This window comes from Canis lupus, chromosome 4 (genome assembly GCF_003254725.2).
Source record: "Canis lupus dingo isolate Sandy chromosome 4, ASM325472v2, whole genome shotgun sequence".
Classification (NCBI taxonomy): domain Eukaryota; kingdom Metazoa; phylum Chordata; class Mammalia; order Carnivora; family Canidae; genus Canis; species Canis lupus.
In genome coordinates, this window is record NC_064246.1 from 65,538,854 (window position 1) to 65,565,880 (window position 27,027).

Genomic DNA, 27,027 nt, shown 5'->3' on the forward strand with positions numbered 1-27,027 from the left:
GTCCTGCTCCAACTCCGCACGAGCCCCTTTCCCCCGGGAAGGTCGGTGCAGCTCCTGCTCCTCCGGGACGGGGCTCTCCTGTCCTGGGGACACTCGCCCCGGCCTCAGCCCGGCTCCTCGCGGGGCCCCTCCCCCTTGGAGGCCTTTGTTTCTTTATTTCTTTTTCCCCGTCTTCCTACCTTGATAGAAGCGCGAACTCTCCTCACTGTTGCATTCCAGCTGGTCTCTCTTTAAATCTCAGGCCGAATTCATAGATTTTCAGGATAATTTGAAGGTTTTCTAGGTAGTTTGGTGGAGACAGGTGATTTGGAGACCCTACTCTTCCGCCATCTTGCTCCTCTTATCTCTTAATTCATTCTGAACTGCTTTCATGCCCCTCCTCATCTCAGTTCTTTACAGGAAATGTTTCCCTAAAGAAATTCCTCCCAGAGTTTGTGAGGCAGAGTAAATACATTATATCCTTGTACATTGTTTCCTTCCTCTCAAAGGATTTTTTTCTTTTCATTTGTTATTCAAATGTCACTGAATTTGGCACAACCAAGTAACGTGATGATTCCTCATACAGTCTAACAATGTTTTCTAATTCCCTTTTTCCTTTCCTCACAGTACAAACAAGTGGAACAATACATGTCATTCCATAAGTTACCAGCTGATATGCGTCAGAAGATACATGATTACTATGAACACAGATACCAAGGCAAAATCTTTGATGAAGAAAACATTCTCAATGAACTCAATGATCCTCTGAGAGAGGTAAGATTTGTAGTCCTTGATCCCCATGGTATATGGTCATGGCTTTTTTTTTTTTTTTTTTTTTTTTTGTTGTTGTTGTTGTTGTGGTTGTGGCAAATCTTCAAGTCCATGTTATGACACTACACAGAATAAATGTTGATACATATTTGATACATATTTTTTGCCTTTATTCTCCCATATGTTCTCCTGTATACAGACTTATTGAAATTATTGAAAAAAAGTACTGGAAAATTGTTCTTCTAACTATGATTGTCAGAACAGTTTTATCCTCTGTATCCCTAGTTATGAGTCCTTCATGTGGCCTCAGTGTCTACATCTTCCACTCTGTCTCTCATATTTACTAAACTGTTTCTGTATCTTCTTTTTGATTTCTCCTCCCATGTTCATTTCACCTGTTTATTCCTTAGGCCCTGATTACAGACTAACCTGACTTGTTCAAGTAATTCGTTTCCTCCTATTTCCTCATTAAAACACTTCAACTTTGGTAATCACCCCTCCCTAGAATTCTTCTCTCTGCCCAGGAGAATGTTTTGATCAAACATCCTAGACAAAAAGAATTTTGGCTTGATTGTATTTCTTACAGTGCTTTTCCCTTCTTTCTTTTACTACCAACCTTCTCAAAAGATTTCTGTGTAATCATTACATTGTGGTTTGATCCCCACTTCTTTAGCAAAATCATTTCCTGGAAAGTTATCAGTGACCTGTTACTCATCAAAAAACCTTTATCTGTCAGCTCGTATTGGTACTTTTTAAGCTGTTAACAAAACACACATCCTGAATCTCTTTTTTGGGTTTCCTTGACCCTGAACCATAACTAAGCCGTTGGCTTTCATTTCTGAATTTGTTTTTTTTTTATTTATCTTTTTTCTTGCACCTTAATTCTATAAATTTTGAGCTCTAAGTTCTTGCTAATATGCTGTTTTCTTAAAATCTACATGATTTTCCCCTAACCCTATATATGTGTGTGTGTGTGTGTGTGTGTGTGTAGTAAGCTATATAATAGTCATTATCTTCCATTACTAAACCATTTTTCTTTTGAAGTCTCTCAGCAAATGTTTTAGTCATTCTCTCAAGTCATTTTGAATGTAAAATTGTAGTCCTTTTTTGTTTTTTTGAATCTTTTTCTGTTTTTCCTGTCCAATCACCAAATGCAATCAATTCACTGCAGCAGTACATCCCACACCTGTGCCCTTGTTTCCCTTCCCACTGCTGTTGCCCGGACCTTAGTCCTCTCACATGGACAATTGGAACTGTCTCTTTAGTTTGTCTTCCAGCCTCTGGGCTGTTTTCTCTAACTACCATTTAAAACATGGCCGCCAGATTTTTTTTTTTTTTTTTTTTTTTTTTTTAATACAAGCTACTCATTTCTCTACTCAGTAACTTTCACTCTTTACATACAAAGTTAAATCAGATTTAGCCTCCCGAGGCTCATATTCCAGCCCTTCTGTGCTCTGATCCTGGCTAACTTTCCAGCTCTATCCTCCCTGCTGCTCTACATGTTCCAAAGTGGCCTACAGCCAAACTGTGCAACTTGCTGTTTTGCAAAAATCAATTATAATTTCTCACCTTACATCATATGTTTTTCAGAAATGTCTGTCATCTGTTAGCAAAACCTAGTTCAAATAATATTTCTTTATTTATTACTTTTGCTTTTCTTTTCCAGGCTAGGTTTCATTTCTCTTTTCTCTGACCCCTAATGAGCAGAGTCCACAACTCTTGTGTTCCCCTTATCCATTCTGTCTATGCTATCATTAGTGTTTCTTATTTGTCTTCTCCTCTTTTGTCTTGAAAGTTTCTTAAAAGCAAAGGCTTATTTATAGTTTAACTTTTTTTGAAATTCCTAGTACATGTAGCATATATTAAATGTTGAATAAATATTTTCATTGCAACTAATGTCCTTACCATTTATAACCATTCCTAAGATTCTACATGTTTTAAAAGTTATTGGAAAAAAATTTTGAGCCTTAAACTACCAGTTAAAAGTTTGTCAATATAGGAATCAAAAATCTTCTCTACAAAATTATTTTCTTTACAAATACCTCAAATAACAATGTCATAATTCTTTTTGACTTTGGGAAACACAATTCATACTTCATTTTTGTTGTATTTTTTTAAATAAAATAATGAATAATTTTAAAAAATATCTATCAATATGCTTTGCTTTATCTCTTTGTTGGATTATAGAATTTGTTTTAAACTCAAATCCCCTAGGGTGCCTGGGTGGCTCAGTCCATTAAGCATGGAACTCTTCACCTTGGCTCAGGTCATGATCTCAGGGTTGTGAGACCGAGCCCTGTGTTGGGCTCTATGGGGGTGTGGAGCCTGCATAAGATTCTCTCTCTCTCTCTTCTTCCTCTACTCTCTCTTTTTCTAAAAAAATAAAATAATAAATAAATAAATACATTAATTAACTAATTAATTAATTAATTTAAAAAAATTCCAAATCCCCTTCATTGAAAGGCAGAGGATGAGGAGCTGGAACCAGGCTGGGTTCTCAAGGGGTTAAAGGGGTTCAAAGGCAGGATGGGAGAGACCATAACATGGAGACAAAGGTAATCCAAGAGATAGTATCAGAGATTAAGACTATCAAAAGACAGGAAGACACTATATAACTAAGGATATATTTCAAAGAAACAGGGAAATGTTATGATTCCTGCATAAAATGTCATTGAAGGAATACAGAAAGCCAGGAGAAAAGTGAGTGTAAAAGCCCTAAAATTGCATGCTTAAATGAGAAGCATTCCTCTGTGCTGAAAACGCAGTGTAGTATAAAATCAGGTTACCAAGAACATTTTTTTAATCATGTGTATTTTATTAACTACCCTTCCTCTTGCCACACATTAATTTACTCTGATCTTCAATAGAAAAAAAGTGCAGTTTTCAGTTTTACCCCTACACCTATCCACAGCCAAATGAAACCATATGTACGATTTCCTTAATTCCTACAACTCTTCAGTCACTAAATTATGACCAATGTTTTTCATCATATTTTCAAATACCAATGTTTTTCATCATATTTTCAAATACCATAATTCAGTCTCAGCATCTTGTAATTCAGCATCTGAAGTGCACTCCCAACTTGTCTCCCCACCTGTGAGTGGGGAGTTTGCTTGAACGCATACCATCACACAGCCACCATATTGATTAGTATAAAACACAAGTTTGACAATTCTACTCTCTTCCTAGAACCTGATCATGCTCTCTCATCTCCTGCAAGAAAAAGTCCAACTTACTTGACATGTCATATGAGATGCTCCATGCCCTGCCTTCATCTTTAGTTTTTTTTTCATTAATACTTCATCAACAGGGAATTGTTCATAATTTTCTGGGGAAAAGAAGAGTGCCGTTCATTGCCTCATTGCTTTTCCTCATGCTACTCCCTCTGTCTTCACGCCTCTCCGTTCAGCTTATATTCCACTTCCCGTTAAGCACTCTTAACACACAGGAACTTCTTCATAAATTTTCCCTGACCACTCTGTCTCTCACGTTGTATTTACCATTTGTCAGTTTATTGTTTATCTCTTTTAAGACTATGAGCTTCTTGAGGCTAGAGACTATGCTTTTATCTTTATATTTTTATTCACAGGTTATAGTAGGAACTCAGTAAGTATTTACTGAGTGAATGGCCTTTAACAGAATTATGAATGAAAAACAGAGTAAGAGTTGTGACTACTTAATAAAGTTAAAGATTTTGTAAGTGGAATCATTAAATGCTCAGACACTTAACACCTTAGAAGGTGAAAACAATGTTCTCTATTTGTTCCTTGCATTTCAGCCTTTGCTCGTCTGGCATCAGAATCATGCAAAAGCCTACACTTAATATTATATCAAGTTAACAAGACATTATTAGAAGGGTAACAAGTAGAATAAGAAAGAAAGAAAATACATAGCAGAGAGATAACAGGAGTCATTATTTAAATGAAGCTTGAACCTAAAAAAGCCAGATATTTTCTGAAGAAAAGTTCAATAAAAACAAGAAATATATCTTGCTCCCTATTAAATTGGAGTATTACGTACTTACTGTAGTAAAGTCATAGTGGTAGATCCCAAGAAATCTTTTTAACTTAGAAGTTAAGGCATCAACTTGGCAAAGGCATATTTTGGTCAGTGTTGTGCTGCTTGAAAGTATCTAGAAAGTATCTAGTGTATCTAGAAAGTACCTGGTGCAGAGAAGACATTGAATGACTGATACCATAAATGCCAAACAAGTGAACGTAGAATACTCAACATGCAGAAGGTGGATTATTTGATATGTATTTTGTGAGTAAAGGTAAAAATATAAGATGTGCATGGTATACACACACACACATGCCATATATAATTGCTAATCATATGTTCAATTTTGAGTCAACCACCATTTTATATTGCAACAAGACTTTTAATTTAAAATACTTCATTGTGTAGAAGACCTATTTTTATGAAAATATGTAGCCTAATTTGAGATGTTCCTGTATACTAAAGAGCAGTGATTTCTGCTAACACAGGTCTGGGTACTTAGGAATATACAGAACTGAAAGGTAAGTCAAATCTTCAGACTCTCAAAAAACATATGAAAAAGATCTATTGTTTAAAAATATAAAATGCAATGTTAAGGAATGTGAATATTACTCTAGATTCATAATAAATTAAGCCCATATTATACTTTATCCATTTATATCCCAGCTTTTTTTTTCAATGTGTCTGAATACTTTTTAATATGAAGACTCCCAAAGACGTAAAATGGCAGAAGGAATTTCACTTGCATGACCTTTGAAAGCTCTTACAAGAATCTCATACAGTCCATATGCAAATTAATTCTATTAGTAGATACTATAAAGACACTACATTGAATGCACTCTTCCATTTCTATTTCTGTGGCATAAATTAGGTTTATAGTACATACATTAATCTTTTCTTATGTTGGGGACAAATTGCTGATATGCCTTCAACAAATATCTGATTCATTCTTATTGTTCCTGTTTCTCTAAAAAAGGCACCTTCTCAAAGAGGCCTTCCTGAGAAGTTTACCTAAATTAGTTCTCTTGAACTCTTTTCTCCATTCCATAAGCCTTTTTGTTGTGTACACTGTGTTGTCTTGGATCCAAGAAGACAAGAACTTTGTCTTTCTTGATTTCCACCATAACTTCAGTCCTTAGTATATACTTAATGATTACTTATTGGATAAATAAGTACAGAGAGTTTGGATCTCACACTTCACAAATCATCTCAAGGAATCATTGATTTGAACTCAAAGAGAGCATTTTATCAATAAAACAGTGGTATTTGTGTAGATAAAAAGTGATGCCCAGAACTATGAAGTACTCTGGCCATAGAATTTTCCTAATATCACTTTCAATTATATTGTGAAAAATGTGGTTTCTCATGTGTAACAGAAGGATGCTGACACCTTTAGATTCCTCTGTGATTTTTTTTTTATTACTATAAGCCAAAATGTCCTATTTTACTTGTGGTTGTTTTTCTTTTCAGACTTTTTTTTTTTTTTAGACATTTACATTACTGATTTAGTACAATCAGGGTGAGAGAAGAGGAGATTTATTTTTTAAGATTTTATGTATTTATTTGAGAGAGAGAGCAAGTAAGAGAGACTACAAAAGGGAAGGAGAGGGAGAAGCAGGTTCTCTGAGATCACGACCTGAGCCAAAGGCAGACACTTAACTGACTGAGCCACCCAGGTGCCCCAGAAAAGGAGATATTTCAATAGAGTACCATTATAGAAGGTAAATAGATATTCTGTCCAATTTCTATAATACAGTAACATCAATGGAATAGACAATACATCTTTTATATTCCATATCAAGTCTTCCCAGACAATTCTAGAGTGGAACCAGTGTCCAGGCCTAACCCAAGTGTGGACACACAGCTTCATCTGTGACCCTGAATTGTCTACCAAATAGTGAGGTGGCTCACTATTTCAGTTTGGATAGGGAAACTAGCCTTTTGTTTCATGAGCTCTGGCCCCATTAGAATTGTCAGCATTTTGAGAAGTAATTGTAAAATCATCTTAAAAACCTGTCATTTCACTATGAACTAAAATACTTGGACCAGAACAATTATAATATTCTGAGAAAAATCTTGAAGATGGTTCTCAGAAACTTGGCACTGTAAATTAAAGCTCTTATTTTATGCTGTATGTTTTCATTATCTACAATTTTCAATCTTTATTCCTCTGTGGCTGTATCAAGTCAAAATTTTGAGTCTGCAAAACCCAAATTAATCTCTAAAAACCTTTCCATACTCCAGTTGTTATTTTCCTTGCTCTGCCTAGAAATAACTTTTCTTTCTTCTTCCATTCACTTATAGTATGCTCCTATTTTCCCATAGCTGCTCAGAAGTATCCAGTTTTATTGTTTTAAACTATTCAGTTTAAATTCATTTTATGATACTCTCAGTGCCATTAATAGTCATTTATATCCTTTCAGTTGTACAACAATGAATTAGAAGCTGCTATGGAGGGGCTTTGCAGAATCATGGTTAAGAGTGCGGCCCTGGTTCTGTCAGCCACATTTAAATCCAGTCCCAATAAATAAATAAATAAACAAACAAACAAACAAACAAATAAATAAATAAATAAATAAATAAAAATAGATGCATAAATCCAGTCCCACAACTTACTGTATGTGTGCTTGGGACCGACCATTTAGTAACTTGTATGTATTTCATTTTCCTCATTTTTTAATGTGGATGATGGTGGTAATAACTACCATGTAGAGTTGTTATAAAGATTAAATGAGCAAAAAATATAAAAAAATAGAAATGCATTGGCACACACTAACGTGCACAGTAAAATTTAATTTTTGATATTTCTAAGATTCAATGAAGACTCTGATTAAGTCCCAGCTCTTGTGGCTCTTGCAGCTTAGTGAGAGACAAAAATTTAAATAATTAATTATAACTGCATGTAAGTGCCATGAGCGGGTCAGACAGAGAGTGTTAGGCCACACATAGGAGAGACAACAAATCCAACCTTATCATATGTCTCCTTCTTTCTGGAATATATTCAAACAATCTGCTGATAAGATCTTACTTCATTTTAACAGCCAGCTTTCTGGAGACAATGTCTTAGCATCAAAATTTGGCATTAAAATGTTAGGATCATGAGACCTATGAAAGCTTTAGCAAAAGCAGGCAGTGTATTTAAAACTAAAAATCCAATTAGAAAAACTCCGTGAACTATCCCCCTCTGCTTACTGAGAGAGAGCCTGTTGGAATGTGTACAAAGTAAAGAGGTCTATTTTTAACATGATCAGATTTATACTTATTCGATTAGAGCAAAATGGCAAACTTAACTGTCAAGGAAGAGGTTAATGCCCTTCTGAGCCTGTCTCCAAAGTTCAGAACTGATCTATTTTTAAACAATGGAGTGTGAAGAGCCATGGGCTGAAAATAGGTACAGATCATGTGTCCCAGTAGAATATAGGACGTCAGTATATTTCATTTTCACAGAACATGAATCGGGCTGAGAGTATCATACTGTCCTTCTGACCTTTAATTTGTTGAATAGACTGTTAGAGAAGAAAGCATAATTTGCATGCATATTTACTTTGGGCAATTCTGAATCATTTTTAAAATATATACTTGTTGATTTTTAAAAACCCTCTAAAATGTGTTTAGTTAAGATTACCTAAAACAGGCTAGAATCATAGAATTCTAAAGTTATACAAGGATCTTATAAGTTATCAGATATTCATGTAACAGGCACAGTAACAAAAGACTAGAAAAACTTTAACTGGCCTGGTCTTGGTCACATTGCTTAACAAAGAAATTGAGTTTTTTTCTTTCTCTATGTGTGTATTTTCCCTTGCAAAGTTAGCATCTAGAAAACAAATAGACAAACATTTATCAATTTTTTTGATGTGTGCGAAACATTGATCCAGGAATGATGGGAAGGTAAATTATAAAATATGGCTTTAGTCTCAAAGTGCTTACCATATGCTTGTGGAGAGACAAGATATAAATACATGGGAAAAAATAAGCTGTGAAAAAAAAAGTTAAAGTACATTACTAAAAATACAAGAAATGTAAAAAGTTCACGTAGAGTTAATTGCCAGAGGAAAGCTGACACACTACATACTGAAATTCTAAATGGATTGAAGACTTACATGTACAACCTGAAGTCATAAAACTCCTAGAGGAAAATACAGGAAAAAAGCTTCTTAATGTTGATCTTGGCAGTGATTTTTTTTTGGATGTGACACCTACAGCACAAGTGACAAAAGCAAACATAAAACATAAATAAGTGGGACTACATGAAACTAAAAAGCTTCTGCACAGTGAGAGACACAATCAGCAAAGTGAAAGAACCTATGGAATGGGAGGAAATATTGCAGACCACACATCCGATAAGAGGTTAATATCCAAAAGATATAAGGGATTCAACTCAATAGCAAGAAAATAAGTAGTCCAATTAAAAAATAGGCAAAGTATGTGGAGAGACTTTTTTTTTTTTTCCAAAGAAGATATTCAAATGCCCAACAGCTATGTGGAAGGGTGCTCAACATCATTAATCATCAGGGAAATGCAAATTAAAGCCACAATGAGATCTCACTTCCCATCTGTTAGAATAGCTGTTAGTAAAAAGACCAGCAAGTGCTGGTCAGGATGTGGAAGGGATATCAAGGAAGAGGAGTGGAGAAAATAAATGTGTTATTATAATGAGGGAGAGCCAGACCAACTGGGCCTTTTCCTTGATTTTTTCAAACATCGTTCATTACTTCCCTCCCGACCACCCACCAAGCTTTCCCTAGTGGCATTGTTTGTTTCTAGGACTTCAAAAATTAGTTCCATGCAACTTTTATATAATTCCACTTATATGAGGTTCCTGAAATAGACAAATTCATAGCAACAGAAATTAAACAGAAGTCACTGGGGAATGAGAGGAGAGGGAAGGGAGGATTATTGTTTAATGGTTTCCAGAGTTTTGTTGAGAATGATGGAAGAGTTAGATGTGGTGGTGGTCAAACAGCATTGTGAACATACGTGTGGACTGCACACTTAGGAATGGTTGATACTATAAAATTGTTAATTGAAAATTAAAAATAATAAAATAAAATAAATAAAATTAATTAAATTAATTAAAATAAAATAAAATAAAAATAAAATTGAAAATTGAAAATTTTCAAAATTAATCTTATAAAATAGCACCCAATCTTGTATCCCTGGTTTGGATCTTTAGAGCCACTTCCACCTGCCAGAACTCAGAGCTGTTGAAGGGTCTGGGTTGTGTCCCATGTCACTTCAGAGTGACCCTCACTGGATCATGAATATATCTTGCTGCTGCCACTCCCTCACTTTGGGAGCCAGGGTTCCCCTGTGTCTTGGCAGATAATTAGAAGGGGGCAGCTTCCTTCTTCCTGCCACACTTTACCAGCCTAACTTGTTCTATTTGTTTGCTAGGGCTGCCCTAACAAAATACAACAGACTGTGTAGCTCAAACAACAGAGATGTATTTTTTCACTCTTCTGCAAGCTACAAGTTTGAGATAAGGTGTCAGCAGATTTGGAGTCTTCTGAGACCTCTCTTTTCGGCTTACAAGAAAGAGTAAGCCTTCCTCCAATGACCTCTCATGTTTTGTTTTGTTTTGTTTTGTTTTGTTTTGTTTTGTTTTGTTTTCTGTGCTAACGTATCTCCAGTATCTGTTTCCTCTCCTCATAAGGACACCAGGAAGGCTGGATTGAAGCCCACCCTAATGAATTCATTTTAACTTGATTTCTTCTGTAAAGACCCTCTTTCCAAATAGGGTCACATTCCGAGGTACTGGGAATTAGGATTTCAGCATATGCATTATGTTAAGCCCATAACACTTGCCAACACATGCAGTGCTCCCTGCAAGTTTAACTAATGTTAACATATAAATGAATATTTAATGCATTTTAGGATGCCTGCCTGGTTTTAGAGCCTGGCCTGATTTCCTCATGTCCTTTGTACATGTTCATATACTATTATACACGGATTATTTCTATCACTGTTAATGATAAAATCACTGTTAACAATAAAAATGAATTTATGTGGATTGTATTTTAAATTCTCAAACATAGGGTCTTATCATATTCTCCAAACACCTCTCAGGATTGTCTTCTATTTCACACTACTATCTGCTGGTTCTGTTTTAATAATATTTTTTAGTTCAGCATATTTCTGGACATCTGTCTGCTTTTTTTGCTGTTCACATCAGTCTGTGTTTACCAAGTCAGATAGGCTTATGATGCAAATTATTCTTACATCGTGCTTATAGCTTGCAGGCCACTGGAGCTGCATTCTATTGGAGTTTATACAAATTTTTACAGGGCTTCAGCCTAGAATACCACACAGCAGGGCTGAGATACAAAGTCTCCAGTGAACACGTATGTTGTTAATATACACAACTCCTTGATTTAGTTTGTTTGGTCTGTTTCTACCTCTTTTTCTTTGCTTCATAATCATAATCAGATTTAAATGAAAGTTAAGAGAATTTTCTGTCACTTGCTATCATTCTGCCTGGTATCTAATGGAGCAATATGTCTCCATGTACTAGGAAGGCAAATCAATGGGACGATGCTAAGACTAAATTAATTTCAAACTTCATTTGCATTCATATTGTAAGGCTTAAATGTGATTTAATGCCTCAAAACCAAATTAGATGCATATGAGAACTGAAACAACAGACATCAAAATGTTTGAATTTGTCCATCCAAAAATATGTCTTGTTCTGATCTACCCTTCACAAGCAGTCAGATTTCATTTAAGCCACTTCATCATAATTGGCCATTTGTATATGCAGAGATCTTAGGATAATTACCTTTAACATAATCTGAAGGGACTATTAATCTAGCAACTAATGATAGAGCTGGATTTCAAAACAAGTAAACAAAAAAATGTCAGTATTAAAGAGGCCATTGCAGACTACTTCTCTGTACCTCTTTTGGACTTTTCTTAATATAACTATGACTAATACAATATGAAATATCCTGTGGCCATTTAAAAAAAATAGCAATGAAGACCATGTCTCAAAATGGGAAATGTTTTATATTATAAAAATGAGGAAAAAGAGAAACAAATACTGAATGCATATTATGATTAAAAGTATATTAAGGTGCATAAAAATTGTCTTAAGGGAACACATAAACATATTAAAAGACTTATTAAGGTGATGAGAATACAGAGATTTCTTTCTTTTATATATTTTGAGATGTGTGTATATTCATTTCTTTCTGAGATTTTTTCAAATGCACCTCTTTGCTAATACAAAAATACTTGATTAATTTCTTCTTTAATGAAACGGAAAACTACAGTACACTAAAATTGAGGCATTCTATATTAATTCAGCAATCCTCCATTTTCTATTTCTAAACCCTTTAACTTTCCCAAAATACATGTTAAAGGCAAATATTCCTTAGCTTTGTAGTTTATTACATAGTTTTTGATATTCAAATTAGTTAGGAGTTGCAATTAAAGGTTTCTTTTAAGAAATAAGACAGGGCAGCCCTGGTGGCTCAGCGGTTTAGCGCCACCTTCAGTCCAGGGCATGATCCTGGAGACCCGGGATCAAGTCCTACCTCAGACTCCCTGCATGAAGCCTGCCTGTGTCTACCTCTCCCTCTCTCTCTCTCTCTCTCTCTGTGTCTCCATAAATAAATAAATCTTAAAAAAATAATAAATTGTAAAAAATAAGACAGATTATCTCAACTAGAGAAATACATTATCTTTCTTTTCTTTTTTTTTTTTTTTAGAAATAGATTATCTTAAATATTCCCTAATAAGACATAGAAATCAAGGGAAATGCTTTCAGTTTAAGAAATTGAAGTGTACATAACTTGTTAGTCAATGTTTGGATAAATATTAAGGACATTTTTAAACATTAAGGTATGCCTGTATGGGACGGTTTTCTTACACATGCTGTCAATCATCTTGCAATTTAGAAGGCAAACCATCAGATCAATATAAGCCAGTTGGAGATGCTGAGGAAAATTGGTTTTAAATTGCCTCATGTGTTTCCTTCTTAAAAAAAAAAATGGAATGTGTATGTACAGTTCACCCTCCAAATTTATTATATCAATAGAGCAGCTTTATTGTAAGAATCCTTTATGTTATTCCTTGACTTTAACCAAAAAGGGAATTTCATTGACTCTGCCCTAAGAATATCTCATCACTTTCTTCTTTGGAATCTCTACACTCACCTTAACTTTGATTTTTAATAAATAATCCCCAACTCAACTTTTTTTTTTTAACCTGACTCAATATTCTTTTACTAAATTAAGCACTTGTTTAAAGCATTTGCTTCTTTGAAAGTATAGGCTATATATGGTCTGCACAATTCATTTGATCTTAACCAATATTGTTTTTTAGTATACCTTTAAGTTATAGTGGTAAAAAACAGGTAATGTTGAGTGAGTTTCATTAAATGCTTTACGTGTGCTAATTATCATAATCTATGATAGAATTTCTAGTGTTATCTCCATTTTACAGATGAGAAGATTAAGATTAGAAGAATCTGAGTCACTTTTGTATGGGCACAGAGCCATTTAGTTTTGGAATCAGGGATTGAACATGTGTGTGCACACACACAGAGAAAGAGAGAGGAGGCTAACCTATATTTATTTTACTACTTAGAACCATTTTATACTGAATACATATACATCTTCTTCCCTCAACTAGATGTAAACTTTTAGATATTTATTTTAGGAAGCATGGTTTCCAAACCTGACTGCTTATAACTTTGAGTGTGTTATTAAAAGTAGAGATTTTGAGCCATAACCCTTGGAGATGTAGCTCCAGATTCTTTAAATCAGAATTTGAGCCTGGTATTTTAGTAAAAAATACCATAAATATGTCCACAAGATTATCATCTTCCTACGAAGAGTAACAGGGTAGAGAACATCATCTTTGGCAGGTCATTGAAGACTTTTTTTTTTTTTTAATTGATGCTGTCTACATGAAATCCATGATGAGGGCAAGGATCCATGGAATAATCCTGAATAGTTTCTTTTATTTTCCAAGAAATAAAGGCATTGATTTAGATTTTTAAAAATAATTGCTGTAAAATAAAAACAGCCAAGTTCATAGCCATCAGTTTACTACCCCCCAATTAACAAATATTCATGTTGAACTTTCAAAATGTGTAAATTTCAAAAGAACAAATTTATGATTACACCAAAATCTTTAGGGTTTGTGGTAATTCCAGATATGTGCAAAAGCAAGATGGATTCTTAGAATCCACCCAAAACCTAAGTTAGAGAGCTGGGTTGCCCAGAAAGCCATGGCTATTCCTCTTGCAAGCATGTGCTCTTTGGCAGATTATTCAGTATCTTCTTTAAAATGAGGTAGTAATACTTAAAGTGTAGGATAATATTCTTTTATTTTTATTATGTTCGTTCTTAAAATTATCCCTGCCTTAAAAAAAAAGAAAAAGACAAAACTCTAACACATTCACTTACTCTAATTCTCACTAGTCCAGGCTACTGAACTTGAGAGGGGCAGGGATGGGCAACATCACCAGCACTCTTTTACAGGATGTTCTAGGTGATAAAGTATCAACTGATATATATTTGACTATATTTATTTCCTTATGTTTGAAGTTAATATAGAAGTCGAAAGGCTGGATGCCATTGGACATCTAACATAAGTTCTTAGAAGGAAGGTCTTGTGTGTTCTGCAAAGTCTAAAAATATAGTGTGTGTTGGGTGTAGGAATTTAGCAATGTAACAGCAGCTCTGTTTTGTTAAGATACTCTATGATTCATTATTATAATGATGGTAATTATATTTATAGCTACATGCCTAAAACATTTTAGAACTATCTTGTGTAGAATAAAATAACGCAGAATAGAGGAGAACTAAATGTTTCACAAAATGGAACTTTCCACAGTGATACTTAAATTATCAGTAAAGAATTTCAGTGCTTCAGGTTGCCTTAAAATATTACTATTTTTAAAATAATAATAAAAAATATTGCTTAAGCTTTCCCAGGGTCTCAGAGTTTGCATGATTCCTAAGTACTGATTTATGTGTAAAATAAATCCTTTGTGGGTTGCCTGGGTGGCTCAGTTGGTTAGATGTCTGCCTTTGGCTAGATCATGATCTCAGGGTCCTGAGATCGAGCCCCATTGGGCTCTGTGCTCAGCAAGGCGTCTGCTTGTCCCTCTGCTCCTACCAGCTCGTCTCTCTCTCTCTCTCTCTCTCTCTCTCTCTCTCTCTCTCTCTCAAATAAATAATCTTTAAAAAATTAATAAAAAATCCTTTGTGCAGCCAGGGGCATCTGGGTGACTCAGACAGTTGAGCATCTGCCTTCAGTTCAGGTCATGATCCCAGAATCCTGGGATTGAGTCCTGAATTGGGCTCCCAGCTCATCAGGAGTCTAATTTCCCTCTCCCTCTGCCTGCTGCTCCCCCTGCTTCTTGTGCTCGCTCTAGATCTCTCTGTCCAAAAAATAAAATCTTTTAAAAAATCCTTTGTGAAGTACGCTCTCTCTCTCTCTCTATATATATATATAATATACATTTAAACCATATTTAAATTATATTTAAACCATATTTAAATATATATACATATATATATGTATGTATATATATATATTTAAACCAAACTCTGTATATATAAAGTTAAACAAAAAAATAAATAAATAAATAAAAGATAACCCTGAGAGTGAAAAGGCAGGTCACAGATGGGGAGAAGATGTTTAGAATATATATCCCAACAAAGAACTCACGTCAAGACTATAAAAAGGACTCCAACAACACAAAAAAAAAAAAAAAAAAATGGGGAAACCTTGACAGGGCATCTCACCAAACAGGATATTCATCTGATCAGTCATCCTATAAAGATGTGCCTAACAACAGTAATCACTGGGAAAAAGTAAGATAAAATTACAATGAGAAAGATTTTGTAGACAATAATATATGTCTGCATACCTACTAATGGCTAAAATTAAAGAGTGATAACATCAAATTTTACTATGGATGTAGGATAACTGGAACTTATATATTGTTTGTATGTGAAAAAAATAATACAATCATTTTAGAAAACTTTTGGTACTATCTACTAAAATTAAATATAGCTTACTTTATCATCCAGCAGTTCCAATATAAGGTAAATAAATATTCAAGAGAAATCAGTGATGGTGATCCACTGTGGAAAACAGTACAGAGGCCCCTCAAAAAGTTAAAAACAGAACTGCCTTACCATCCAGCAGTTGCTCTACTGGGTATTTACCCAAAGAATGCAAAAACACAAATTCAAAGGGATACATGCATCCTAGGTTTATAGCAGCATTATTTGCAATAGCCAGAGTATAGAAGAAGCCCAACTATTGACAAATGAATAGATAAAGAGGATATGGTGTGCATTTGAAAAATTCACTTAAGATTAGTGCACTTTATTCTGTATGACACTTGAAAAAATGACCTCTAGTCTGTGACTAAACAATGAACATAAATAATTCTGCTATATGTTAGGAAAACAAAATGAAGGACCACTGAAAAGGAAAGACTTTCATATCTGAAATAAAATTACACGTCAAAGTAAGATCAAATGCAGGGTTCTTTATAGTTGTTTGTTGCGTGCATTAATTATGCTTTTATTTAATAGATAAAAGTTTATTTGGAATTTAAACAGATTTGTCTATTTTCCCCTACTTCTTAATTTACTCAATTGTTTAATTATATTATGTAAATATGATCTCATGATTACTTAGTTTATACTCTGGAATCAATCTAATACTACATTGTTTACCTTGTTTTGCCAATTGTTAAAGCTTTAGTTATTGGTAGCTCTTTCATTTGACCCTCTTTGAAATACACTCATCATTACGGGATTTTTTTTTTTTTGATGTTTGTGTTTGTTTGTTAGCATTTCTATACTTTCTGTTACTACGGGATGCTCCAGGAAGAAGTAATTTCATTTTTTTAAGTGTTGGCAGTAAGCTTGGTAATTTGGAGTACCTTATTAAGGTCAGGGCCATGTCTGATACCCTTAGAAATGGAGCATTCCTCAATTTAATGGATATGGTCACTACTCCTAATTCAGGCCAGACATATTGCTAAAATAGCACATTGTAACAACTGCCATAAAAAATCGGGATGGAAATTAGAGATATTAATAACTGTGTGTCTTACTTAAGTCAATGTGCTATAAGGAACTGTGATTGATGGAGGCGGAGCTTTAAAAGTCTTGTTTTACATATGGAGAGATATTAATAACTTAATTAAATATGTTCTTTACGAAAATGTGCTATAAAGAAATGTGATTGATGGAGAAGAGCTTTTAAAAGTTTTGCTTCATTTCTAGACTCACATGATTGTTTCTATTAAGCTTAAAGCAAGCCAATTTTGCGGGCAGAGAGGACTTTTAAATGCAAATAACTTTCTGTCTAATTACATTTTTTCTTATCAAATGCTTTTTATAGTTCAATCTGATAGTTGTCACATTGGGGGTAAAAGTTCCACAGAGAGGGAGAGAAAATTTAATGGATTCCTTTAAGCCATAACGATAATATGAAATTATCCCCATGGTGTTATAATCAAGACAGTTACAATAGGTGTACCTGAATATGCAATGTGTAATAGAAGAAGAGCTATTCATATAAATAAAGAACAGTTAAATTGTTTATAAAATATATTTCCAATTATTTTCTAAAATAAATGGTGAGAGATACACAGATAAAAGAATTCCCTATTGTATTATTTTTGTTTGAAAATTCTTATTTTCTCTGTAACCTGACTTACGTTCATTTTCCTCCACAGTATTCAATGTCATTTTACATGTGAAATCATTAACTCTCAAATAATCAATCTGGTCCTTTTAATGACCTCTGTGTGTCTTCTTTCAACTCATAAGGTTACCTTGAGTACCTTGAGTGGTTCACCATTTATCTTCATGAAGTTTTTGTATCAAAGTATTTTGAATGATAAAAAACATATTTTTATACATATTACATACATATTTTTGAGACTTGTTTCTCAAGCTGTTTGCTTGAGAGAGCTTTCTAAGAGTTTTAAGTAAATATCTCCCAATGGGAACAAAATTAGTCTTTGTAGGCACTCTTTTCCACAACTGAAGCTCCATCTCCCTTCTTTCATTCCCCCCCTTTTTCCCTGTTTTTTTTTCCCTTCCCTCCTTCCTTCCATCTTCCATACCTGCATGCATTTTACTGAGCACTTACTATGAGCTGAAACTTACTATAGTCCCAACTCCCACCACGGCTCTTCAGCACCAGTTAAAATTAACCACAAGTTGTCCTCAGTACAGCCACCCATGGAGTCAGGTGAGCATTATTTGGGATTGGGTGATGCTACAGTAGATACCACATGTAACATCTTTCTCTTGTTTTTTTACTGTGTTCACTTTTTGCTTATTATAGCTGATTTTTAGATATTTTACCATCCTCCATGTAGCCCCACCACTAGAGACTCTTCTTTGCTCTGCACAACTGACAAGATAATACTGTTAAAGATGAAATACTTTCTTTTCAATGTTGTACCCCAAATTTTGTCCTCCCTATATCAGCTAGAATTTCCCTACATATTCCGGGATAAGGTCAGGTCATTCATTTCATGAAGCAAGATTGAAACTTTTTTTTTTTCCCCTCAGTCTTAGAATCCTTTAGTTTGTATAACATATTTTCTCAAAGCAAGAATTCAGGTCTCAGCCTTTGTTAATACCTTCAATTTTTTTTTTTCTTCTCACCTCTTAGGAGGGTTTACTTCAGTATCTATGTCTATTAAAAGAGATCACAAATTCAGGGTTCACCCTTTTCCTTTGGGGCTCATTGGAAAAGAGATTTTTGAGAAATGGCATTGTGGTAAAATTTAATTCCTACTATTTATCTCTTAACACATCTAACTTGCAAGATAAAAAATGGTTGGTCCCAGGGGCTCCTGGGTGGCTCAGTCGGTTAAGCATCTGCCTTCAGCTCAGACCATGATCTCAGGGTGCTGGGATCGAGCCTCACATTGGGCTCCCTGCTCAACCAGGAATCTGTTTCCCCATCTACCTCTCCTCCTGCCTGTGCACTCTCTCTCTCTTTCTCTCTCTTTCCAATAAATAAAATCTTAAAAAAAAAAAAAAAAAACTTTGGTCCCATATCTCTATTTTGGCCCAAAGAGATACTACTATGTCTAATCTGGACCAGATCTACAGAATGAAATCAAATGTGTAACTATAGTTTAGAACTGGCCTGGTTCCAGACATAAAACAAACAAACAATTCAGGAAAAAGAAAATATGGCCCCTCCACTCTAAGACTTCCAGTGGAAACCCAAGAGGCTTTAGAAACAGTGATCGTCTGATCTAACTCAGAAACAGATTGAATTTATAATTATAAAGTATAGTTAGATTGGAGTCTTCTTTGTATAACCTTTCTCTGCACACCCACATCGTCCTTACTTTAATGTAAATAACATGAAGAAAAAAACATCAAAATGCTGTTGTCTGGCAGCTGGGCCTTTGTTTCAGAATTCTGGTCAGTAGGTGCAAGCTAGACTGTTCAACACAATGGAGCACAGAAGCAGTAATATTATAGCTAATAGGAGGTAGTGTGGCTTCTTTTCTTCATACAAGATAAAAGGGAAACCAAAACTCTTCCACATTTAAGTTCTAATTTTATACATAGTAAATGAATTGGAAATTATAAGAGGTATGGCGTATGTATTTAATTCACATTTACTGAGTGTTTAATATATGCCTATACTGCACTAGATGCTGGGAATACAGAATTTCTACACATAAATAAAACATAATTTCTTGCTTTTAAGAGATATGCAGATTATTAGAATTTATGTGTCTTTGGTTCTAAACTAAAATCGCAATATTATGTTATATGTAGATTTTAACTTAAGCATGTGGTTTTCTTCCTGATATGATTAATATTTCTCTTCATATTTGTTTGCCCTTGCCATCTTTAGGAGATAGTCAACTTCAACTGTCGGAAGCTAGTGGCTACAATGCCACTGTTTGCTAATGCGGATCCCAATTTTGTGACTGCCATGCTGAGCAAGTTGAGATTTGAGGTGTTTCAACCTGGAGATTATATCATACGAGAAGGAGCTGTGGGTAAAAAAATGTATTTCATTCAACATGGTGTTGCTGGTGTCATCACAAAATCCAGTAAGGAAATGAAGCTGACAGATGGCTCTTACTTTGGAGGTTAGTGAAAAAGAAAATGCAATGGGGCTGAATGTTGCTTTGCTTATGTATCTTTATCAGAATTTTGGAGATATCAGAATGTTGATTTGTGGCTTTTGACTATGAACTTGTATTTGAATTCTGATAAAAAGTGTCTATAATGGTATGTTTTCACATATCAGTGGTGTCACATGTTCAGTACATGTACCTTTGCTGCTGTATTAGTTGGAGTATTTTTTTACCTTCCCAAACTGGAACTTATGAACACTGGCTTAAACCAGATGAAAAGTATATTTTTGTCTCATGCAGAAATTCCAGGAGGGTCAGATGCCTCTCCCCAAGACAGCTTTCAGAGACCCAGATATCATCTATTTTGTTGGTCTGCCATCCATCTGAGTGCTTTTCTCTCTTATACCAGAGGAACTAGTTCTTATCCATCATGTTAGATATGACTCACAGGTGACAGAGAAGGGGACAGAGGAAGTGAAGAGTGAGCAACTTCTCTTTAGAGGTATACCTAGAATTGTCAATGTTGTGCTTATTCATATCTGATTGGCCAGAATTTAATTACCAGAGTACCTTTACATATAAGAAAGGCTGAGGAATGGAGCCTCTGGTTGAGTGGTGTATAAGTCAGGGCTCTCCAGAAAAACAGAACCAATAGGATAATATATATACAAAAGGAAATGAATTGACTTAAGCAAATATGGAGGCTGTTGAGTCTTGTGATCTGCCATTTACAAGCTGGAGACCCAGGAAAGCTGGTGGGAGAATTTAGTTTGGCTTCCCAAGCTGGGAACCAGAGGAGTCAAAGGTGTGCATCCAGTCTGAAGGCAGAAGATGAGATGAGATGTTAATGCAAGCAGTGAGAAAAAGAGAGTCAAACTCCCCACCCACCCCCACCTCCTACTTTTGTTCTATTTACACCTCTAGTGATTTGGATGATGCCCACTCACATGGGGGAGGGCGATTTACTTTACTGAATCTACTGATCCAAATGTTTATCTTATCTGGAAATACCCTCACAAACACATCCAACAATTATGTTCAACCTGGTCACCCCATGGCCAATCAAGTTCATTATCGTTGATGTGATATGAACCTGCCTTTCCTTTCCCTTAAGGCATTAGAGATTTTGTGTTCCTTGGGTGGGTTTTGTACACTGTAAAATTACTAAAATATTTTCTATCTCTACCTCTATCTTATTTAGTTTTGCATTTTATTACTATTTTATTACAGTCTACTGATTATTATCCATACTTTGATTACATTTTGAATACTATGTTGTAGTATTAATCTACCGAGCATATATTTGTGAGTATAGTGTGAGGCAAGATTCTGTATTTTTCCCCAAAAGAGATGTTTTCCACCATCACATATGGAAGATTTCATCCTTTCTGCAAAAATTAAAGTACTTCTTTAATAATATGCTGATATAATATACACTATGGTGACAATAGCAAATAACACTGTATTGCATACTTGAAAGTTGCTAAGAAAGTAGATCTTAAAAGTTCTCATCATACGAAAAAGAATTTTGTAACTATATATGGTGGCAGATTTTACCTTGACTTATTGCAGTGATCATTTCTCAATATACATAAATATCAAAGTATTATGTTGTTGTCACGAACATGCTATGAAGGCACACACATGAATTGTGTCTTTCCACAATGTTCAGTTTTATTCAATTGTAAAGCAAGGTTGACCTAATTGTAAAGCAGTTTCGGGATTCCAAACTCAGTAACATTTTACTACTCATTTAACTCGGCTTCTTACTCGTCACACAAAACAAAGCACAAGACAAGTTACACAGCAAACAAGGTAGAACAGGGGGTAGGAAGTTAATGAACCAAACATGAAGTCGGTCTGTGAACACACAGTTGAGATAAGCCCCAGGTGTGTCGGGGTCAGCCCTCGGCGTGTGCTGCTTATTGTGTCCAAGGAGTGGAGGGTGTCTGTTCTGTTCAGAGATCAATCTGGCAGAGTTTCAGTGGCAGCTTTTTGATGTGGTCAAATGTGAAAGGATCAGTATCTTGAAAGTCTGACAATTTGCTGCAAAAATCCTCCTTTTTTTAAAGGGATTTGATCTGTGTTCAGACCTCCTCTGTTTCTGCTCATCATCAGTTCTGAGTGTGTCGTCAGCTGGTGCTAATTTCAGCAGTATCTGATCTTAGCTCCAATGCCCTTGGTTCTTGTGTCACTCCTTGACATGCTACTGCTTGACATGAGTGATTCCATGTTACTATATAATTGTATACCTGAAACTAACATATTGTGTCAATTACATGTCAATTAAAAGAGAGGGAGGGAGGGAGAGAGAGAGAGAGAGAGAGAATATCGCCAGGGGAAAAGAAACATACATATATTAAATCCACTAGCTTTTTATATATCAGGAAGAAAATTGTGTGTTCTGTACCTTTTCTAGCATACGTGCTGATCCATAGAGGAGCTTTAATCATCCCAATCAAAGATGCTTCCAAATAGCATTGAAACAAAAAAAGTAAAACAACTATAGAGGAGCTGTTATGCTAATATAAGGCCAGTAGAGGCTCTTTTGCATAGAGGAAATAATGTTAGAACAAGCAGAAGAGGGATATTACACACTTTTCTTAGTTTCTACCAATTCCATCAAAACATCAGAAACCTAATGATTAAATTAGACCTCTGGTACTACAGTATCAGAATTGGCAAGCTTAATGTTTAAATATTCCTTAACACCAGGAAACTGAAATATTTTTCTTAGGAAAAGGCAAGAAATCTGTCCTCAAATATCTATAGGTTTATCCTGTAAGAGGCAATTCAAGTGAAGCTCTTTTCCTTCTCAGAAGTGAGGTATAGAATAAATGATCCTTGCTAATTTGTGTTCATCCTTCACAGACTTTATAGTATGCCATCTTTTTAGAAGACTTCTCAGTCAGAATCAATGTCTCCTAATTCTGTGTCTCCATAGTACTTCTCATAGCTTTCTAAAGTCTTGGTCTCTGTCCACCTCACACTGAAATTAATAGTGTAGTTGCCTATCTTCCCTCTGATTTTCAGCGTGTCCATCAAAATCACCAGAGGGCTGTTTAATGACAAAGATGCTCAGGCCCCACCCACCAGGGATTCTGAATCAGTAAGTCCAGATTGGAGATATATATATTTTTTGTTCATTGAAGATTAGTCAGTCTGTACATCTGAGTCCCTTAAAAAAATCAGTAATGATAAAAAGGTATTCAAATCAAATTAGTAGTTGAGAAAAAGACAATTCCATTTTGTTATATAAAAATAAATATATGCTGAGTTGAAGTTTTCTTCAATAACAGCTGAGAAATACTAACTAGGGAAGGTTTTGAATTTTATTAAGTGCTTTTTTGGAATATATAAAAATAACCATAAGGTTCTTATCCATTAATCTATTGTGGCTGAACAAAATATATCAACTCAAGATAATTAGCTTCCTTGACTTTCTCTCTCATCCATGAAAGATACTTTTGAAGTTTCCAGCTTCCCCTTCTTCCCACTCTTCGTCATGATTCTGTGCTGCCTCATTAGCCCCTAAGCCTTTGTGCATTGTACTAAGGAAAAAAGAGTTTTGGAAAGCTAATACCAAAAAAGTCTACTTTCGAAAGCACAGAGGATTAATGTTCAAATAAAGAAAAAAGAGTAATTGAAAGCTGATGGAGTAAAAAATAAAAAATAAAAAGTGTACATGTACAGGCCAAGTGTAGAGATAGGTGGTTTGGGAGAGAAAACATTTTTGATGCAATTAATGGAAGGTTTGATAAATATAGAAACATCTGGAAAGGACTTTGTGGAAGCATTATTATGTATGAAGAATGTATTTTTACATTCAACATACATTTTGTCAATTCAAAGGAACTTTTAATTACTGTGCAGTTGTATTTGTTAATATGACTAAGGTTTTATACAAAGTCTGGAACACTTGTCTCCCTAACTTTATCTGGTTACACTATTAGTAAAGTTAGTTATGGTAATGAATATCCTTGTATTGAGCCATAAAATCATTTCTAGGATAAAAACTAGTTTGTCCTGACGTATTATTATTTTTCAACACCTTGTAACATCTTTATAACTGAAATTAGGCTGTTATTTATTGTTAATGGTGCTTATTTTTGTGATCCCCTACCTAATTTTGGATATCAGGTTTTGTTTACTTCTTGGAGAGAGTAAGAAAACCATTAAAAAATGTATTCTCTACTTTAAGGAAGCTTAACCCATCTAGGCATTGCCTAATACTTGAAGGCTTCTTAAGTTTCACACGCAAAGCCACTTGTGTCTGAATCTCTGTCTCCTATGGATATTAAAGCTATTTCAGTTTTCTACTTGTTTATGAATAATCATTCCATTCATATAACTCAGTTATTCATAATACTAAAAAGCTTTAAAAAATAAAATCTGATGCCGGAACCAAAATTATACCTTAAGAGTTTCTGATGGAATTGAATGGAATTGAGATCCAAACATCCGCATGTAAAAAAAAAATCTCCAGAAGATTCCAAATAATTTTCACATTATATAAATATATATATGTATACATAGTCCCCTTTTTATTTTCAATAAACTTTTAGTGTTAATTTTGGAACAATTTTAGATAGAAAATTATTTCAAAGATTATACAGAGAATTCCATATATGTCATACCCAGTTTCTTATTTACCATTATTATGATACTTTTGTCATAATTAATGGACCGATATTGATACATTATTAATAAGTAATAAAGCACACACTTTATTCTGATTTTCCCAGGTTTTACCCAATATATTCTTTTCATTCAGATCCCATTTACTTGTAACATTCTCTGGTTTGCTCTTGGTTTTTTGTTTTTTAAAAATTTATTTATTTATTTTTAAAGAGTACGAGGGGCAAGGTTTCAGTCTACTGATATTTCCAACTCTAATCCATTACCATATGGATTATTTTGACTTTCTTTTCTTGTTTATCTATAACACTTCACTCAAGAGTAGGAAATCTGGTTTCCACTGTATATTTACCTAACTGTTCAGTGGTAATATGCATGTATAGTGGTTTTAAAATTGTAAAAATATACATCCATAGGAAATAAGTTAATCAACTGGAGAATAAATCTCATGTAAAGTTCTTTTTGCCTCTTCACTCATTTGCAAAGATGCTTAGGTCAGCATCTTATTCCCTAATCTCCTTCAGTGAGGTTGTTTCAACATTTATAATGCATTTATATCCTTTTGTTACATTCTGCATTCTATCCTGAGAACTTCTGACTTCCTAAATTATTGTTTTAATTTGCATACCATATGATTTACTTTTTGTGCTATAAAATTTTATAAGTTTTAACAAATGCTTACTGTCCTGTATTCACCATTATGATATCATATAGTTTCACCACCTCACAAAATATTAGAGGTTTTCTATATATTTTGGATATTAATATCTTATCAGATACATGATTTGCAAATATTTTATTTGCCTTTTTACTGTGCTTGTGGTGTATCTTGAGGCACAAAATTTTTAAGTTTTCAGGAAGTCCAATTTGTCTGTTTTCTTTAGTTACCTGTGCCTTTGGTGTCATGTCCAAGGGATAATTGCCAAAGCCAATGTTGTGGAGCTTTCTCTTATGTTTTCTTCTAAGAGTTTTGTAATTTTAGGTTTTGCACTTAGGTCTTTGGTCCGTTTTAAATTTTTATGTATGGTGTTAGGTATTGGTTCAACTTCATTCTTTGCATATGGATATCTAATTTTCCCAGCACCGTTTGTTGAAAAGACTATCATTTACTTTTAAATGATCTTGGTATCGTTGTCAGAAATCATTTGATCATATATACAAGAGTTTATTTCTGCAACTGTTTAATTTTTTTAAAACTATGGTTTTTTAGAGCAGTTTTAGGTTTATCACAATTTGAAAGTACAGAGATTTTCCATATACTTCCTGCCCCCACACATGCTCATCCTCCACATTATTAACATCACTCACCAGAATGGCCCCAAGAATGATCCTACACCAATACATCATAATCACCCCATATCATGATCTGCCTTAGGTTTCATTTTTGGTATGCTATATTTGATGGGTTTTGACAAAAGTATAATGATATATATTCATCATTATAATATCATACAGAATATTATCACTGCCCTAAAAATCCACTGTGCTTTCCCTATTTACTCCTCTCTCTCTCTCTCTCTCTGGAACAGTCCCTGAACTTTTTATTACCTCCATGGTTTTGCCTTTTCAGGGATGTCATATGTTGTCATAATACAACATGCAGCCTTTTTGTCATCATTCAGTTGGTAATATGCATTTAAGGTTTGTCCATGTCTCTTTATTGCTTGACAGCTTGTTTCGTTTTGGTGCAGAATAATATTCCATTGTCTGAATGCATCACAGTTTATCCATTCACCTACTGAAAGACATCTTGGTTGTTTCCAAGTTTTGGCAATTATGAATAAAGCTGCTATAAACATCCAAGTTTTTTGTGGACATGTTTTCAACTCCTTTGGGTAAATACCAAAGGGTGTGATTGCTAGATTATATGGTAAGAGTATTTTTAGTTATGAGAATCTGCCAAACTGTCTTTCAAGTGGCTATAAATTGCATTCCCAAGAGCAATGAATGAGAGTTATTGTAGTTCCATATGCTCACCAGTATTTATTTTGTGTTGTCAGTCTTCAGGATTTTGGCCATTTAGATAGGTGTGCAGTGATTTCTTGTATTTTAATTTGGATTTCTCTGAGGACATATGACCTTGAACATCTTTTCAGATGTTTATTTGTCATGTGTATATATTCTTTATTGAGGTGTCTGTTAAGGTCTTTGGTCCATTTTTAATCAAGTTGTTTTCTTATTGTTGAGTTTTAAGACTGTATATTTTAGATGAAAGTTCTTTATCAAATGTGTATTTTGCAAATATTTTCTTTCAGTCTGTGGCTGTCTTCTCATTCTTTTGATATTTTCTTTTGCAGAGCAGAAGTTTTTTTTTGTTTTTTGGTTTTTGGGGTTTTTTTTTTAAATAACTTTTCAATTTTAATGAAGTCTAGCTTCTCAACTATTTCTTTTATAGGTTGTGACTTTGGTGTTGTATCTAAGGAAGGCATCTAGATTTTTCCTATGTAATCTTCTAGGAGTTTTATAGTTTATGTTTTATATTTAGGTCTATGAAATATTTTGAGTTAATTTTTGTGAAGGGTGTAAAGACTGTGCCT

The 27,027-nt window shown here is 34.4% G+C and overlaps 1 protein-coding gene across 1 annotated transcript in view; it reads left to right on the forward strand.

The window, feature by feature from the left end:
• The window catches only part of HCN1 (hyperpolarization activated cyclic nucleotide gated potassium channel 1), a 392,337-nt gene that overhangs the window by 326,395 nt on the left and 38,915 nt on the right, over positions 1-27,027 (forward strand). Inside the window, exons 5-6 of the mRNA XM_025434848.3 lie at positions 607-753; positions 19,624-19,864. Coding sequence (XP_025290633.3) covers positions 607-753; positions 19,624-19,864 — 388 coding nt within the window. The remainder of the gene's footprint in view (positions 1-606; positions 754-19,623; positions 19,865-27,027) is intronic.